This window comes from Poecilia mexicana, unplaced genomic scaffold (assembly GCF_051168715.1).
Source record: "Poecilia mexicana isolate PSO_F unplaced genomic scaffold, ASM5116871v1 scaffold_2, whole genome shotgun sequence".
NCBI lineage: Eukaryota > Metazoa > Chordata > Actinopteri > Cyprinodontiformes > Poeciliidae > Poecilia > Poecilia mexicana.
The window spans coordinates 24,094,981-24,110,149 of NW_028263371.1; the positions used below are offsets into that span (position 1 = coordinate 24,094,981).

The 15,169-nt window shown below is 36.6% G+C and overlaps 1 protein-coding gene across 4 annotated transcripts; it reads right to left on the minus strand.

The window, feature by feature from the left end:
* Positions 1-1,400: 1,400 nt before the first annotated feature.
* LOC106907325 (uncharacterized) lies at positions 1,401-12,946 on the minus strand. 4 transcript variants are annotated; one of them, XM_088012965.1, is made up of 18 exons: positions 12,683-12,946; positions 11,299-11,448; positions 11,084-11,209; positions 10,840-11,003; positions 10,647-10,731; positions 7,845-7,934; positions 7,156-7,176; positions 7,045-7,068; positions 5,856-5,918; positions 5,545-5,571; positions 5,356-5,466; positions 4,780-4,842; positions 4,378-4,404; positions 4,186-4,296; positions 3,606-3,668; positions 3,340-3,366; positions 3,148-3,258; positions 1,401-2,456 (listed from the first exon to the last, which is right to left on the minus strand). In XM_088012965.1, exons 1-18 carry the CDS (start codon positions 12,747-12,749, stop codon positions 2,395-2,397), a joined length of 1,392 nt encoding a protein of 463 aa, XP_087869091.1. In that variant the 5' UTR covers positions 12,750-12,946; the 3' UTR covers positions 1,401-2,394. The 4 variants fall into 4 exon arrangements, with proteins under 4 accessions (XP_087869091.1, XP_087869087.1, XP_087869099.1 ...); XM_088012961.1 differs by having other exon boundaries at positions 4,186-4,299; XM_088012973.1 differs by lacking the exons at positions 3,340-3,366; positions 3,606-3,668; positions 4,186-4,296.
* Between the last annotated feature and the right edge of the window lie 2,223 nt (positions 12,947-15,169).

A 15,169-nucleotide genomic window follows, 5' to 3' on the forward strand; every position in this document is an offset into this window, starting at 1 on the left:
TGCCATCTGAAGAAATGCACGAAAACAACCAATCAGCGCTGTCAATCATCCTCATGTACTCGCTGCTAAATGAGCTAATGGCAACAACAAAAAAACCGTTACAGAAAAATTATCACTGGTGGCTATGCTAACTAGCCTGAGATTTCACAACATGCTACACTAGTTGCAGTGCCATAACCTGCCTCAACAAATATGTAAACATACATTTTTTAATAATACCAATCAAAACTGACTTGTCAACAAACCTGACTTTATTAGCAGTTAAACCGATCTTCTACTCTATTCAGACAAGCCACCAAAAGATCCCACAAGGAATACAGCTATTGACTGTCCAAGTCAACAAAACACATGAAGAGTGATTGTGCAAATTACCCTTGAATATCACAGCAAGGACATTTAGTCATTTAGTGCCAAACGTACAAGCACAGATTTTCCATGGAAAGTTTTAATTCTGTATGGCCATGCCTGGAAAGTGAGTTTGTCAGTGCTGAATGATGCATACAAAGGAAAATCTATGTATGCAACCAATGCTCATCATTTCACTGGGATTCCTGTCTGCGCATGTTAAGGTACCTCCACTTTCCAAAGTCCTTCTTTCATCATTGCCTCCTCTTTCTCAACTTTATCCTGAATGAATTTAAACTCCATCCATCTTCCTCCCACATGTCAAGGCTCTAGTAGACTCATCCCAAAGGCAGCACTTAGGTAAACACAAGCAACACATGTCATTTTTCCCCACAAACATCAGAGCATGCCCTTCCTCTGACCTACAAATAACTGAGCTGCAGCTCAGCAGTTTAACATCCCTTGATTTATTTAATGGACTGCCTGGTTTTCTGTCTCTTTCTGGCAAAATGTCCATTATGGCGACTTCCTCTATCGTCACTATGTTCGGAAATATCAGCTTATCAGCAGCTGCCCTCTAGTGGACATGGAGCATTACAGCCACGTATACATTTAAATTAATTAAAAGGATGAATGCAGTGGAGCATCCAGGAATTGTCATTTCACAGTAGGATTTTGGTAAGAATGTTTACCAGCTTATACTGATTCTGATGTGTTTTGTTTTCGTCATATTTGAGCGAATGTCCTTGACAAGAGAACACAGCAGTGCAATTGGTCATTTGTACATGAAAATACACTTGATGACCATTAGAATTTTAAGGATTGAATATATTTACGATATATAATTGGAATGTATTCAGTATTTTTGCAAAATTGTGGTGATCCTTGGATCATGATGATGTGGCCCTTGAATACTGCTGCCCAGAGTGCAGCTCAGTGTTAATTATATTACCAGAAAAGGTAACGTATATGTGCTTTACCAGGATACAAACACCTGTGTTGCCATTTTAACTCATTTAAAAGTCACAAGATTATTATATAGAAGAAAAAGTATCTTGGTGGTAAATAAATAGCTTTATTTAACCACACTGTATATATTTACAGTCAGCCCCTTTATTTCATTCTAACACCTTTTTTTCCTACTTAAAACAGACTTTAGTTGTAACAAGTGGAGTGCTGCCCTCTAATGGTAATACACTGAATTCAGCTGCCACACTGCAAAAACATACTGAAGACAGAAGTTCATAAATAGATTTAAATATAAAAATCTTCATATGTAGTTTTACAGCATGTTTGATTGTCTCTTTAGTATCTTCATTTATTGTTTGTGTTGGCACAGCTGAATAATTAGAGTAAAACTGAATCAAAGGGCATCAAACACATTCTGTAGGAATTCAAGTGTCACTCAGGTCGTTCGCCATCATTTATAAATCTAAAGTATAAAAGCTAAACAAACTAAAAATAACTAAAATCCAACCCAGCAGCACCACATTAGGCTGTAGATCCTTAAGCTGGTTATTGTTTTGATATCTCATCAACAGCCAAACTGGAAGTAGAGCTCAGTGTTTTAGAATGAAAATGAGGAAAACTATGCAACAAAGACAATTAAACAGACAAATGTACAGAACAATAAAGCCTAAGAGTCTCTACAGCAATAAAAACTTACTGAAAAGTTAATGTTTGCATAATCTGCATGTTTTGTGGAAGGTTTTTGTCTTTAGCAAAAGGACAGAAGAAACACTGATATATCTCACTCCTGATAAAATATGGAAGATCAATCTTTAAAAAAAACCTCAAGTTATTGCTGTTGAACATGATTAGAGTCAGGCAGTCTTTGGTCCCTTAGCGTTTGAGTTTATCCCTCCAAATCTCAGACATGTTATCCACCAGCTGAAGCCTGTTGCTGCCACTTCTGTCAGTCAGATTCAGCATTTGAAATGTTTGCTTGTTCGATAAATCCAGGTCCAACAGCCTTAAGGAGTTTAACTCAGGTCCTCGTCTTCCCAGAGGGGACCAGCTCACAGCAGATGCACACAGATGAAGAGAGTTTCAGCTTTCTGAAGAAACTGTGTCAGGCGTTTCTTCACTACGTGACTCCGGTGGTGAAGTCTCTGCAGAAAGAAAGAAGACTTGTTAACACACGTAAATGAGTGCAACACTGTACTTTAACAAACAGATATAATAATAACAATAATAGATTAGTGTTAGAAAACCTATAAGCTGCTGTCTGTCTGCCTGTCACCTCAGAAATAACATAATGCTCTCCTCACATGTCAACAGTTGTTCTTTTTATTTGATTTAAATAAAAATCGTAGAATAAATCCAATTGATAGAAACGGGTGGATATTTTATATTTAATGATGCAGAAGAGGATTTTTGTTTCTATCTAAGAAACTCAAGGCTATTTTTCCTTGCTGTGCTTCTAAATTAATGTGAAGAAAGTTAAATAGATGTAGCTCTTTGTAGCAGCTGCTTTTACAATGGAGATATGGGTGGTCACCCAGGGCGGCATAGGAGAGTGGAGAGGGCGCACAAGAACCACGTAGAAATAATTTGACTTATCCATAAACTGTTCTGAACTCATTTTCTGTTGCTTTTATGCATCAATGGGGAGATGGCACACCAAGGGTTAAATAGCTGAGTTTTTCATTTTGGTGCATGTCTGGGTTGGTGATTGTTAGCGTTAGCATAAACCATCTGAACTCCTCTGGACATAAAGACATTATACTCAAGTGGATAAATTGACTTTTTTTCCAGGTTATAAACTTTCTGTCTAAATAAAGTAACAAACAAGCATCTCACCAGATCCTGTAGCGTTCGGTTCTTGTTCCTCAGGTCTGGAGTTCTGTCCTGATTCTCCTTGGTCGTCACCAACTTGTTGTGCTGGTGGTTCCTGCTGCTGCTCCATTGAATCTACCAATACATTGTTAGTTTTCACTAAACTCTGAATGTCCTGAGAGTTTTATTAATAAAACAACAACAAAAAATACTTACCAGCTGTCTCAGTGACTTCAGCTATTCCTGTCAATAAGACCCAAACTATGAGTGACACACACTAGAACTATCTATGGTTATATAATGATGATGATAATAATAATAATTGAACATTTTATCTTATAATATTGACATCTGTGATAAATTTCTACCAAATCTTAAAATCCAAGAGCTTTTTTCTCTTTCTCAGGCTGTGCCGTCTTTAGCATCGGCTGAGTAACTTTTGCACGTTACTCAGAGAAATAATCTCATCACGTTTTACTCACCATCTTCGTTGGTGTTAGCATGCTGATCCCCACTGAGCGCTTCTTTACTGTTTGAATTATTCTCTGTTAAAAGTAAATTATGTTTGTTTTAATAAACAAAACCAAAAACATCTGCAATGCAGAGACATAAAAACATGACAATATTATGAAAAAGTTAAATATTTCTGGTCATTCATCTCAAAGTTAAACTCATTTATAAATATCCAGCTACTGGTTAATAAATGTCCCTGGAGCCAATAAAAGATTTTAAAAAGTGCAAATATCCATGTTGTTAAATTTCCACACAGATAACAGCTCTGTGGGTTAAACAAGGGGTGTCCAAACTGCGGCCCAGGGGCCATTTGTGGTTCTTGAACTGATTTCTTGTGGCCCCCAGTTACATTTCAACAAAGATCTAAATTTGTTTATCAAAGTTTTTTATTTTTAATCAGTGTAAAATTAATACTGACCATTTTTTTTGTAATGGAAAATGTTAAGTACCACACAAAGCATTCATCTTTATAGAAGCAAACTTTTATAATAAGTAGAATTATGTTTATTCAGAGAATTTTACTGAAAAGTCGACTTCTCTTCATCTCACCAGGTCCATCAGCGGTCGGTTCTTGTTCCTCAGGTCTGGAGTTCTGTCCTGATTCTCCTTGGTCGTCACCAACTTGTTCTGCTGGTGGTTCCTGCTGCTGCTCCATTGAATCTACTAATGCATTGTTAGTTTTCACTAAACTCTGAATGTCCTGACATTTTTATTAATCAAAAAACAGCAAAAAATACTTACCAGACGTCTCAGAGACGTTGCCTATTCCTGTCAATAAGACACAAACTATGAGTGACACACATTAGAACTATATATGGTTATATAATAATGATGATAATAATAATAATTGAACATTTTATCTTATAATATTGACATCTGTGATAAATTTGCACCAAATCTTAAAATCCAAGAGCTTTTTCTCTTTCTCAGGCTGTGCTGTCTGTAGCATCGGCTGCTGGAAATGAAGCGGCTTCAGATCCAGTTTAAACTGTTTTTTGCTGAGCTTCATGCTCTGCATCAATCCTTTGTGTCTGGGAGACTTTTTCAATCAGTCTGCTTGTATTAAAATATGAAGAAATGAGGGACTACTCTACACTTTTGCACATTACTCTGAGAGAAATAATCTCATCATGTTTTACTCACCATCTTTGTTCTTGTTAGCATGCTGATCCCCATTGAGCGCTTCTTTACCGATTGATTTATTCTCTGTAAAAAGTAAATTATGTTTGTTTTAATAAACAAATCCAAAAACATCTGCAATGCAGACATAAAAACATGACAATGTTGTGAAAATGTTGAATATTTCTGGTCATTCATCTCAAAGTAAAACTCATACATGATTATCCAGCTACTGGTTAATAAATGTTAATAAAAATAAAATATTTTAAAAAGTGCAAATATCCATGTTGTTAAATTTCCACACAGATAACAGCTCTGTGGGTTAAACCAGGGGTGGCCAATCCACGGCCCAGGGGCCATTTGTGGCCCTTGAACTGATTTTTTTTGTGGCCCCCAGTTACATTTCAAGAAAGATCCAAATTTGTTTATCAATGTTTTTTATTTTAAGTAGTGTAAAATTAATGCTGACCATTTTTTTTGTAATGGAAAATGTTAAGTACCACACAAAGCATTCATCTTTATAGAAGCAAACTTTTATAATAAGTAGAATTATGTTTATTCAGAGAATTTTACTGAAAAGCCGACTTCTCTTCATCTCACCAGGTCCATCAGCGGTCGGTTCTTGTTCCTCAGGTCTGGAGTTCTGTCCTGATTCTCCTTTGTCGTCACTAACTTGTTCTGTTGGTGGGACCTGCTGCTGCTCTATAAAAACTACCAATGCATTGTTGGTTTTCACTAAGCTCTGAATGTCCTGAGAGTTTTACTAATAAAACAACAAAAAATACTTACCAGACGTCTCAGTGACGTTGCCTATTCCTGTCAATAAGACACAAACTATGAGTGACACACATTAGAACTATATATGGTTATATAATAATGATGATAATAATAATAATTGAACATTTTATCTTATAATATTGACATCTGTGATGAATTTGCACCAAATCTTAAAATCCAAGAGCTTTTTCTCTTTCTCAGGCTGTGCTGTCTTTAGGATGCTCTGCATCAATCCTTTTTCAATCAGTCTGCTTGTAATATGAAGAAATGAGGGACTACTGTAAGTTACTCAGAGTGAAATAATCTCATCATGTTTTACTCACCATCTTCGTTCAAGTTAGCACGCTGATATCCATTGCGCGTTTCTTTACCATTTGAATTATTCTCTGTAAAATTGGAAAATGTAAATTATGTTTGTTTTAATAAAAAAAAAAAAACATCTGCAATTCAGAGACATACAAACATGACAATATTGTGAAAAAGTTGAATATTTTTGATAATTTATCTCAAAGTGAAATGACCATGATGCTTCTTCAGTCACAGTGAAAGGAGGATTATTTTTTATAACATCTGCAGAACAAAGCTGAGTTTGTATTTACACATTTTAATTTACAAAAACCTAAAAATCACACACTCAGCTGAGGTTTCTGATGAGATTACTGTCAACTGATGAGAAGATGTTTGTTCCTCAACATTTAGTATAGTTGACAAATCATTATATAGTTTGAAAATCTTATAAAACCAGCTGAAAATACAATTAAAATATTAATTTGTTTAAATAATTCAGTTAATCTCATTCTATGGATAAAATTTTACTAAAGCTTATTAATACTTTGTGACCGCAGAAAAAACTCGGCTAAAAATAAATAATAACTGTGTGTATTAAATATAATTTATTAAATAATTGTCCTCCTACTGAAAAGCATGTCTGTGTATTGCACAGATTATTGTCAGGGCTCCTTTTGCATCATATCTGAAAAGATGGTGTAAACCTCATGGGTTTGTCCAGATATCTAACTATTCAGGAAGGAGAGAAATTGACCCTGAGATGATGCTGGAAATATTGAAGCAGTCAGGAAGTTAAAGGCTGAACACAAATGAGTCTTCCAAATAAATTAGTTATGGCTTAAGGAAAGCAATGTAAATGTTTTGGAGTAGCCATCACAGCACAGATAATTAAAATATCAAAAATGTAAATAAAAGAAATTGCCTATTCTTTATTTATTAAATTGAAATAATCTTGGTAATCCTAACTGACACATTAAAGGAATTATTTGGTCTGATTTATTGTCAGGCAGTGAGAAAAACATAGTTCTGCTTCTGTTTATATGTTAAATATGTGACTTTAACTGTACAATTCCAATAAAATACATTGAAGGTTGAAACTGTGAAGTGACAAAATGTTTAAAAAAAATTTTTCCTTATTTACTCATTACTTCCAGCTTAAATTGTGCTAAACCATCAAGATAAGTTAGATGTGAAAAATAAACAGTTAGAAAACTTTTAACTTACTCTTTGAAATGTACTTAAAAGGCCCTGCATTAAAGAGAAATACATTTATTAGATTTTCACAATCAGTCATATGTGTTTTGTCCATCATTTAGAACAGATTTAATAACTTACACATTGTTCTCACTCTGGGATCTGAAATTGTATTGGAAAAAAATACATTAGTGTTAAATATTTAACATTTACCATTTAGTTCAGGCTAAAACACATTTTTAGCAACATAATTCCACTGTAATTTTTAGGTTCAATGTAAAGAAACCAAAACCTGCTGGTTGATAGATGAATAAAACGAAACAGATAAACACAAACTCTTTTTACATCAAGTACTTCATCAATGACGGCCACAAACTTGAGCAACAGATCAGCAACATTTCAACTTCTAGCACTATTTATTACATTTTAGCACATCTTTCAACAGATTTTTCTGTTCGTAATACTCCTGTGAATTTGTTGTGCTAAATTCTAGCTTTTCAGAACATGTGTCTAATTATGTGCACCACTGTTTAGTGTGAGGAAACATCTTTATCTGTGGTATTTCTCTATATGAAAAAGAAAAACATACTTTTGATTCCTCTGTATGCCTGGAACATGTAGAAATTAACAATAAAGCTGATGCTGACTTCTATGATAGCAGCTTTATGCCAGAACCTCCAAAACACTTTTCCTCCTGATGACTGATTAACTAACAAAAACTCTGCTGCCAAATATTTCCTTGTTTTTGTTCAAAAGGAGGAAGAAATGTAACATGATGAGACGCTATAATAACACAGGACAGTAACTGGGATGTTTTTAAACATTCTTACCTGTTTTCCACCGCACAAGTAGAACCACAACTCCAATCAGCAAGAAGACACCAATCACCACTCCTGCAGCCACTCCTGCAATATTAATCTCTGAAATAAAAAGAATTAATTATTAAAACTAAATCCTTCAGAGTTCACCAGTAACACAGACCAACACCTCCTGCTCATGGCATTAACATCGTATTTTAGCTTTTTTTTTTTGTGCGGCAGAAAGTCATAATGCACACATCATTCCAAACATGGTGGTGGCAGCATCATGCTAAGGGGAAGCTTTTCCTCACTGAGGGAAGGGAAACTGGTCAGAGTGAAAGGGAAGTTGGAGACTTGAGACAAAGGGGACATTGTCTCAAGTTATTGTCCCCTTTAACTAGGACAATAATGTCCTGATTGTTGGGTGATTGTTGTATTTTGAGTTTTATTTATTTTACTCTATTTTCTGTGTTCATCATCATTTTTAGGTGTTGTCATAAACAAAGAAAAAATAAGCTTCCAGTTTTTTTTCTTAGTCTATTTTTGACAGGCCTGCCACCCCTGGTTTCAGTCACATCCTGTTCTTCTCTTCAATGTGGTATAAAATGGCAATATGTGCCTGGAAAATACATAATACATAATACCGCAGCTTTTAAGTCAAAGTTCATGACTTAATAAACAGACTGATGAAAAATGGCTGATAGGCCAAAGGTCAGAACAACTTCTGGAAAACCCTCTGATGTGTTTGAATTAAGACAATCCTGTAACTTCGACAGTAACTTTAAAGACTCATCGCCACTTATCACAAACTCTTGATGTCGGTTGTTGCTGCCAGTGATAAACTCAATGTTTACACTCACAGGTGAAAATGGCAGCAAACTGATACGCAATTATACAACCTTACATCTTTGAATAGCAGAAGTGGAGCCTCCTGCACAACAAACAAGAATGCAGCAAGTGGTTTCTGGATGGTGAACATGATGGGGCTCAGCTTGGGTTGCTTGGTAACTGCTAATTTGTGATGTTACATTTGAAGGTTTCTGAAACAGCTAATTTTCCCAAAAAGCATACATTTATTTACAAAACCAGCTGGGTGATTTTTCTAAGCACTTAGGCTGTTTTTAGAATCAGTTGAGACTCAATTTGAAGCACAAAAACATGCAAAATGTGAATTTTGCATAACATGTTCCCTTTAACAGAGTCAAGTTGGTTTGACTCTGTTAAAGTGATGCTAAAATTTATAAAGACATCAAGCATTTTGACTCTACTTCTCATTTGAAATCTGTTGGATTCTTGTTGGATTCAGGTTTTGATTTACCATATTTTCGACACTATATTTTCGACACTATAATGTCATAAAATGGTGTGGTTGCGGTGAGGACGAGACGCAGAGATCCAGGTATGAAGATGATAATGATGGTTTAATGATGAGATATAGCTCAAAAACAGTCCAAGACAGGCAGCACGGCGAGAGGCAAGCACACAGCTAGATGCCGGTAGCAACTGACTACAGAGACTGAAACACTAGAGCTGACGCCGACACAGGACTTAGCAGTTCAACTGCGACGACGGACAGACTGATGCAGACCAAGACGTACGTTGACAGCAATAGACAAGCTAAGACAAGGACCCGACAACAGACAAAGACAACAGGTGGGTTTAAATACACAGGGAGGGTAATCAGGTAAGTAGACACATCTGGGGAACAATCAACAGGGAAGACAGACTCACAGGGGAAAACTAAAACACAGAAAAACCTCAAAAATAACCAGAAAACACAGATCATAACATATAAGGCGCACGTGAAAACCTTAAATTTCCTCAAAAGCCGACAGTGCGCCTTATAATCCGGTGCGTCTTATATATGGACCAATATTGAGCCACAACAGGTCTAGCAACTACGGTAAGCAGCCGACGACTTCATTTTCGCCCGTAGAAGAAGAAGTGCGCAGTGCATGCTGGGATAGTTGTCAGAACGCTGGTTTGTTAATAAAGTTTGACTGACCTATCTACCTATCAGGTCGTCTGCAGGTCATTTAGCACCACGTTCTCCACCAACATGCTGTGCGCGAATGGAGAAGGGTGACCATCGTCCGGCCACGCCCCGGCCCAGTCGCGGAAAGCTCTCCTCGCCGACCGGAGTCGGACTGTTTTGTTGACATTCTTTATGTCAACAAAGTGGCTTTAGACATTCATCCGGGGTGCTTCGACTAGGGTTACCAAGGGACCAGCCCCTATACATTTAAACCCGGGGGGGCAGGAGTGGGGGAAGAGAGACAGAGACAGCAGCGTGTCGGTTGGTCACAGAAAGTGTGTTGGTTTCAGAAAGCAGTTGGGCACAATATCGCAACACCAACACCGTGAGTGAAACAATGACTGGGGCAGCCTACTTTAAAAAGTACTCAGGGACCACTTCATTATTATTACACATCCATATTTGTAGAGCCAACAGTAAGCAGCCGAAGACTTCATTTTCGCCCGTATAGGTTCAATACGGGACGGTTCTGTATTTTAAGGGATGGGTGGCAACCCTAACTGTAGCGTCTATTCTATGCGCCTTATAATGCGGTGCCCCTTATATATGAAAAAAGTTTTAAAATAGGCCTTTCAATGAAGGTGACCCTTAAAACGTGGAAAATACAGTAAATAATTTAAAGGGGACAAAAGAACAAACACAGTAAGTCTGTTGGGGGAAAATTCTTTTTCAAAGCACTGCATCCCAAAAAATCTCAATAAATCACAGTGAAGTTTGTGGTTCTAATGGGAAAGAATGTCAAAAAGTGAATAATGTTTTGGCAAGAGAAAGGATGGATAGAAATATTTGTAACTCACCTCCACTAAATGGGTTAGGGAACTCGTCACTGGCTGAGTTGCTAACAGGGTTGCTCAGTATACAGAAGAAGGAGCTCTCGTTTTTCTAAGAAGCAAAAGGAAAACAGCTCTAAACCACCTAAATAAATCATGGTTTCATCTCGAGTTCTTACAGGGTCTCTACGAAGAGGTTCATCTCCATCTTAAAACTTACTGCTGTTATACTCAGCTTGTTGTCGTTGGACAACACTTTGCCTTCTGCTTTCCATTCATAAGTGACAGGTCCAAACTCAGAGGTAATGTTGGCTTCACAGGTGAGACTACAGACGGTCTTCTCTTTGTTGCAGTCCATGGACACTGTGGGTTTTGGGACCGGTTCTGACAGAAACACCAACAGATTCCAATCAATTGGATTCACAGTAAAACCACCAAACCTGAGTCAAACCTGATGAACTCACTGATAAATTTAAGTTCCTTCTTGCCAAGAACCCTGTTGTTAATCTCAGGTGTGTATTCGCCGCTGTCCTCTGGAGTCAGATTTCTGATGGTGAAACTTCCAGTTGTTTCGTCCAACTCACATCGATCTGGAGGCAAAATACAAATAAAGACATCATGCATGAATGAATCTGAAGGGGTTTACAACACTTTATGGCTCAATCACAGGTGAACTTACCTTTAAAGGTTCTGTAGCAAGTAATTTCCCCTCCGAACCACTCCAAGGCGAGGTCCATTCGATGCTTCCAGGTTACGCTAGTGATGGAATCAATCTTATGATCTGGCTTCAGGACAACTGAGTCACCAACTTTTCCATACATCAAATCAGCTGTGAATGAAAAACAAAATCTTTATTTCTGAGCAGCTTTACAATGATCCCTTTCTATCATCCCTCCTTTCCAGCTCTAACCCACTTTTAGTTTTTTGTTTTCACTCCTAAACTAAAATAATCTGTAAATATTATCAATAACAAGCTGATAAATTAACTCCCAATCTGCTACATTACAAAACAGTTTTTAATTCTTGCTTTTAAAATAAGGTGCAGTCAACTATAAATCACTTCATCAAATTCACTCAAAGATACTAATTCCTATCTGTTTCAAGCTTTGAAAACTACTTTTTTTTATTTAGGTTGTAGACCAGTTGCTGAAAAAGTTGCGTTGAACAGATTCACTGACTCAACATTTAAATTATATTTTTCATCCACCAGATGGAGTACATTCCAGTTTGAATAGTACAAAATAGGTACTATTGATATATCCACAGTTTTTGTGGATATATAAAATTATATCCACAATACCTGTTTAAATAAAAATAAACTGGATGAACAAGAGCTAAATTCCAGCCTGTCTACTACGAACTTGTCATGTTCCGTGTTTCTGTGTGCTTATTTTTGAGTTTCTGTGTAGTCCTGTTCCCTGACTCTGTCTCTGCGTCCTCCCCGTTGATTGTTTCCCAGGTGTGTCTCATTCCCTTGATTACCCCGTCTGTATTTAAACCCACCTGTTGTCTGTGTTCCTCGTCGGGTCCTTGTCTAGGTTTGTCTAAGTTGTCGTGTTGACGTCTATGCGCTCCAGTTGAACTGTGAAGTCCTGGATAGAGTTTGCCCCTATTTCCAGTCCTGCTATCAGTTGCTACCGGTGTTTAGCTGTGTGCTAGTTTCTCCGCCGTGCTGCCTGTTCTTGGACCTTTCTGAGCTTTATTATTAAATTCATCATCACCGAAACCTGGGTCTCTGCGTCTATCCTCACCACCACCCACAACCACTTCCTGACAGAACTCCGCCCAGAAATACTCAAAAAGTGGAAAAAAATATAACATTTTAGAAGATTGACGCCGATATTTCACGACTTCCGTAATTTAAATTTAAGTAATTGTCTGTAAATCAGTCATATATTTCTGATAATCGCTTTTTGAATCCTTTAAAAAGGAAGTACATTCGCGTTTTTAGGTTATTACCAAAAATGCCACTAAAAGTCGCATAATTACACATTTACACGGCGCTATGCTTAAGAAGCAGAGAAAGAACCTAATAAAACAACATATTCAATGTTTTTACTCACCAAAGCCAAACTCCGACGTGAAAAGGACGAGGAACCCGGCGACGACGAATGCCCGCAAAACAGACATGATCCTAAAGTGAAAAATACCGAAACGAAAAACACAACTTCGACTAATAACACTGATGATGAGCGTCAGCAGCAGATGTGGGCTGTTAAAGTTAAGTTTAGAAACAGAGAATTAAGTTAAAAGAGAAAAAAAGATCCGAGTCGAACAGAACCAACTGATCTGAGCTTCGCCCAAAGAGAATGAAAGCGAAACTATGAAATTATGTCGCAGTGTGAATTCTCAAGGTGAACTGTCGGGAGCGCGCATTGCAGCCAGAGGAAAAAAAATATGTAGGTACTTACCTAAAATTTGAATCATTAGATGAAGCTGTATATTTCAGTTTGTAGAAAAACTCCTAGCAAAAGTGGTTGTGGATTTTCCTGTTTCCACTGCGGCGTCTACAGCATGAGGTTGGACATTGCTGTGAGACTTATTCTTAACAGTGGTGATTATAACATTAATATTCTTATTTTGAGTGGTAATGAAAATTTTTATCATGACTATAATTTGTATATTTCGATTTAAAAAAAATATGTACTTAGCCAAAACTTAATACATCAACATGTGAAAACAGTTATTTAACAAAATTGTTTGTCAATAACTTAATAAGTACAATAATTGAAACTTCAATAAAGGTTAATTTCAGACGTTTTTTGGATCTGTGTCACATGAGACCTGCTCCAACTCCAAAACTAAAACACCTAGACTCGTCAAAGCTAGACTAAATTATTCTCAACTAATAGCATTCAGAAGATAATTTAGTCTAGCTTTGACGAGGAGCGACACGATGTTTACAACGGTTTGTTTATTAGAAACCATGACAGTGTAACATGTCGTCATAACTTTACTTGTGCGCATGCGCTGGTAGTATTCAAGTAACCTCGCTTCTCAGCACCGATACCCATAGGCGTAGGAAGCGGGGCGGGGGGGACATGTTCCCCCCAATATTGGAGAGAGTCACATTCGTCCCCCCCAATAATTTCACCGCTGTTGCGAAGAATTTTAAAATCTTCCACTCGGGTGCTTTTATTTTGAAGGCGCACAACAGCGCATTCAGCAGAGCGCTTCCTGCCCCTCCCCCCTCTGAACGGCTCAGAGTAAAGGCAGCAGCAGAGAAACTCCGTTTGAAGGAGGTAAACTGTCTGTCAGGAATGTTGCCATGAATATCGCTCGTTTATAACATCTTGTTGTCAGTTTACTTTCATATATAGAACTAAAATCTTTTAGCTTAAGCCATTTTAATTCTGGGATAGTCACATGTCCAAAATTTTACTGCTAACTTTGTTTAAAAGTTAGCTAGTCTAATGATTTAGAATGAGACTGAAACAGCAGCGAAATTAGCCTTTTTATTATTTAAAGTGAGCAACATCTGATCATACTCGACCACTTAACATGTATTTATATATATTATATTATATTATATTATATTATATTATATTATATTATTTAGATATTTAGGAGAACAGCAGTGCTAGAATGATGTTGAAGAAAGGTGAAGAAGCTCTGGTGAGGTCTTCATTTAGTTTACTGAAATATGTATTAACTGTTTTTAATTTTTAAATAAGCTAAACTATTTTATTATGAGAGGAGCAGGTCAGGGAAGACATAAGAGAGCCAGGTGGAGTGTCAGTGTAAAGATATAAAAATTATATTAATTACATTAAAAATTATATTAATTATATTTAAAATTATATTAATTACAGGAGACAATAAAAAAAGTGCTTGAGGAGAGGTTTAAAAATAAATTAGTGAAAATTTTTGCTACACAGTAAATAGGGTTGAGATGTATAATAATGTATACATCTGAAAATTAAGTTTAAATTCTCATTCTGTATGATAAAAACATACTCAGAGGGAGGCAGAGACAGAAACACATATCTGTAGATATTTTAGTTAAATGTTTGCGACTGAAAATGACAGGGGAAAAAAAACATTTAGGCTTTTTGCTTCAGTGTTTTTTATGGATCATGTTTGGTAAGTTACTGAATGCAGGGCTGGAAAGTGAAACTGAGTTAACAGTGAGGAGCTAAGGTGTCTGTTAGACGTGAAAAGTATAATTTTTATTTATTTTGTAGATCAAACTGTTGCACTGATGTAGAGAGATGTTAAAGAACAAAACTTGTTTAGATTTGATTTTTGTTGGTCAAATTGCTGTATTGAGTTTAAAACTGCCGAGTCCTACTTTATGAGCTGTTTTCTACTTTGGTTTCAGAAAGAGGTAGAACCAGTTCAATTACCAGTCAATTTATATCAATGCATTTTGACCAATAATCAAATGTCTTTTGACCAATAAAATATTTCAGAATCTGGCAGCCTGTTTGTGCTACCAGATTATTTATCTTGCTAGTTGTGAGAGGCAAATTGTAAAATGAGTGTTCATCCTGGAATGACGGTCATTATACTGCATAACTTTAATCTGATTATTGGATTGTAAATAGTAA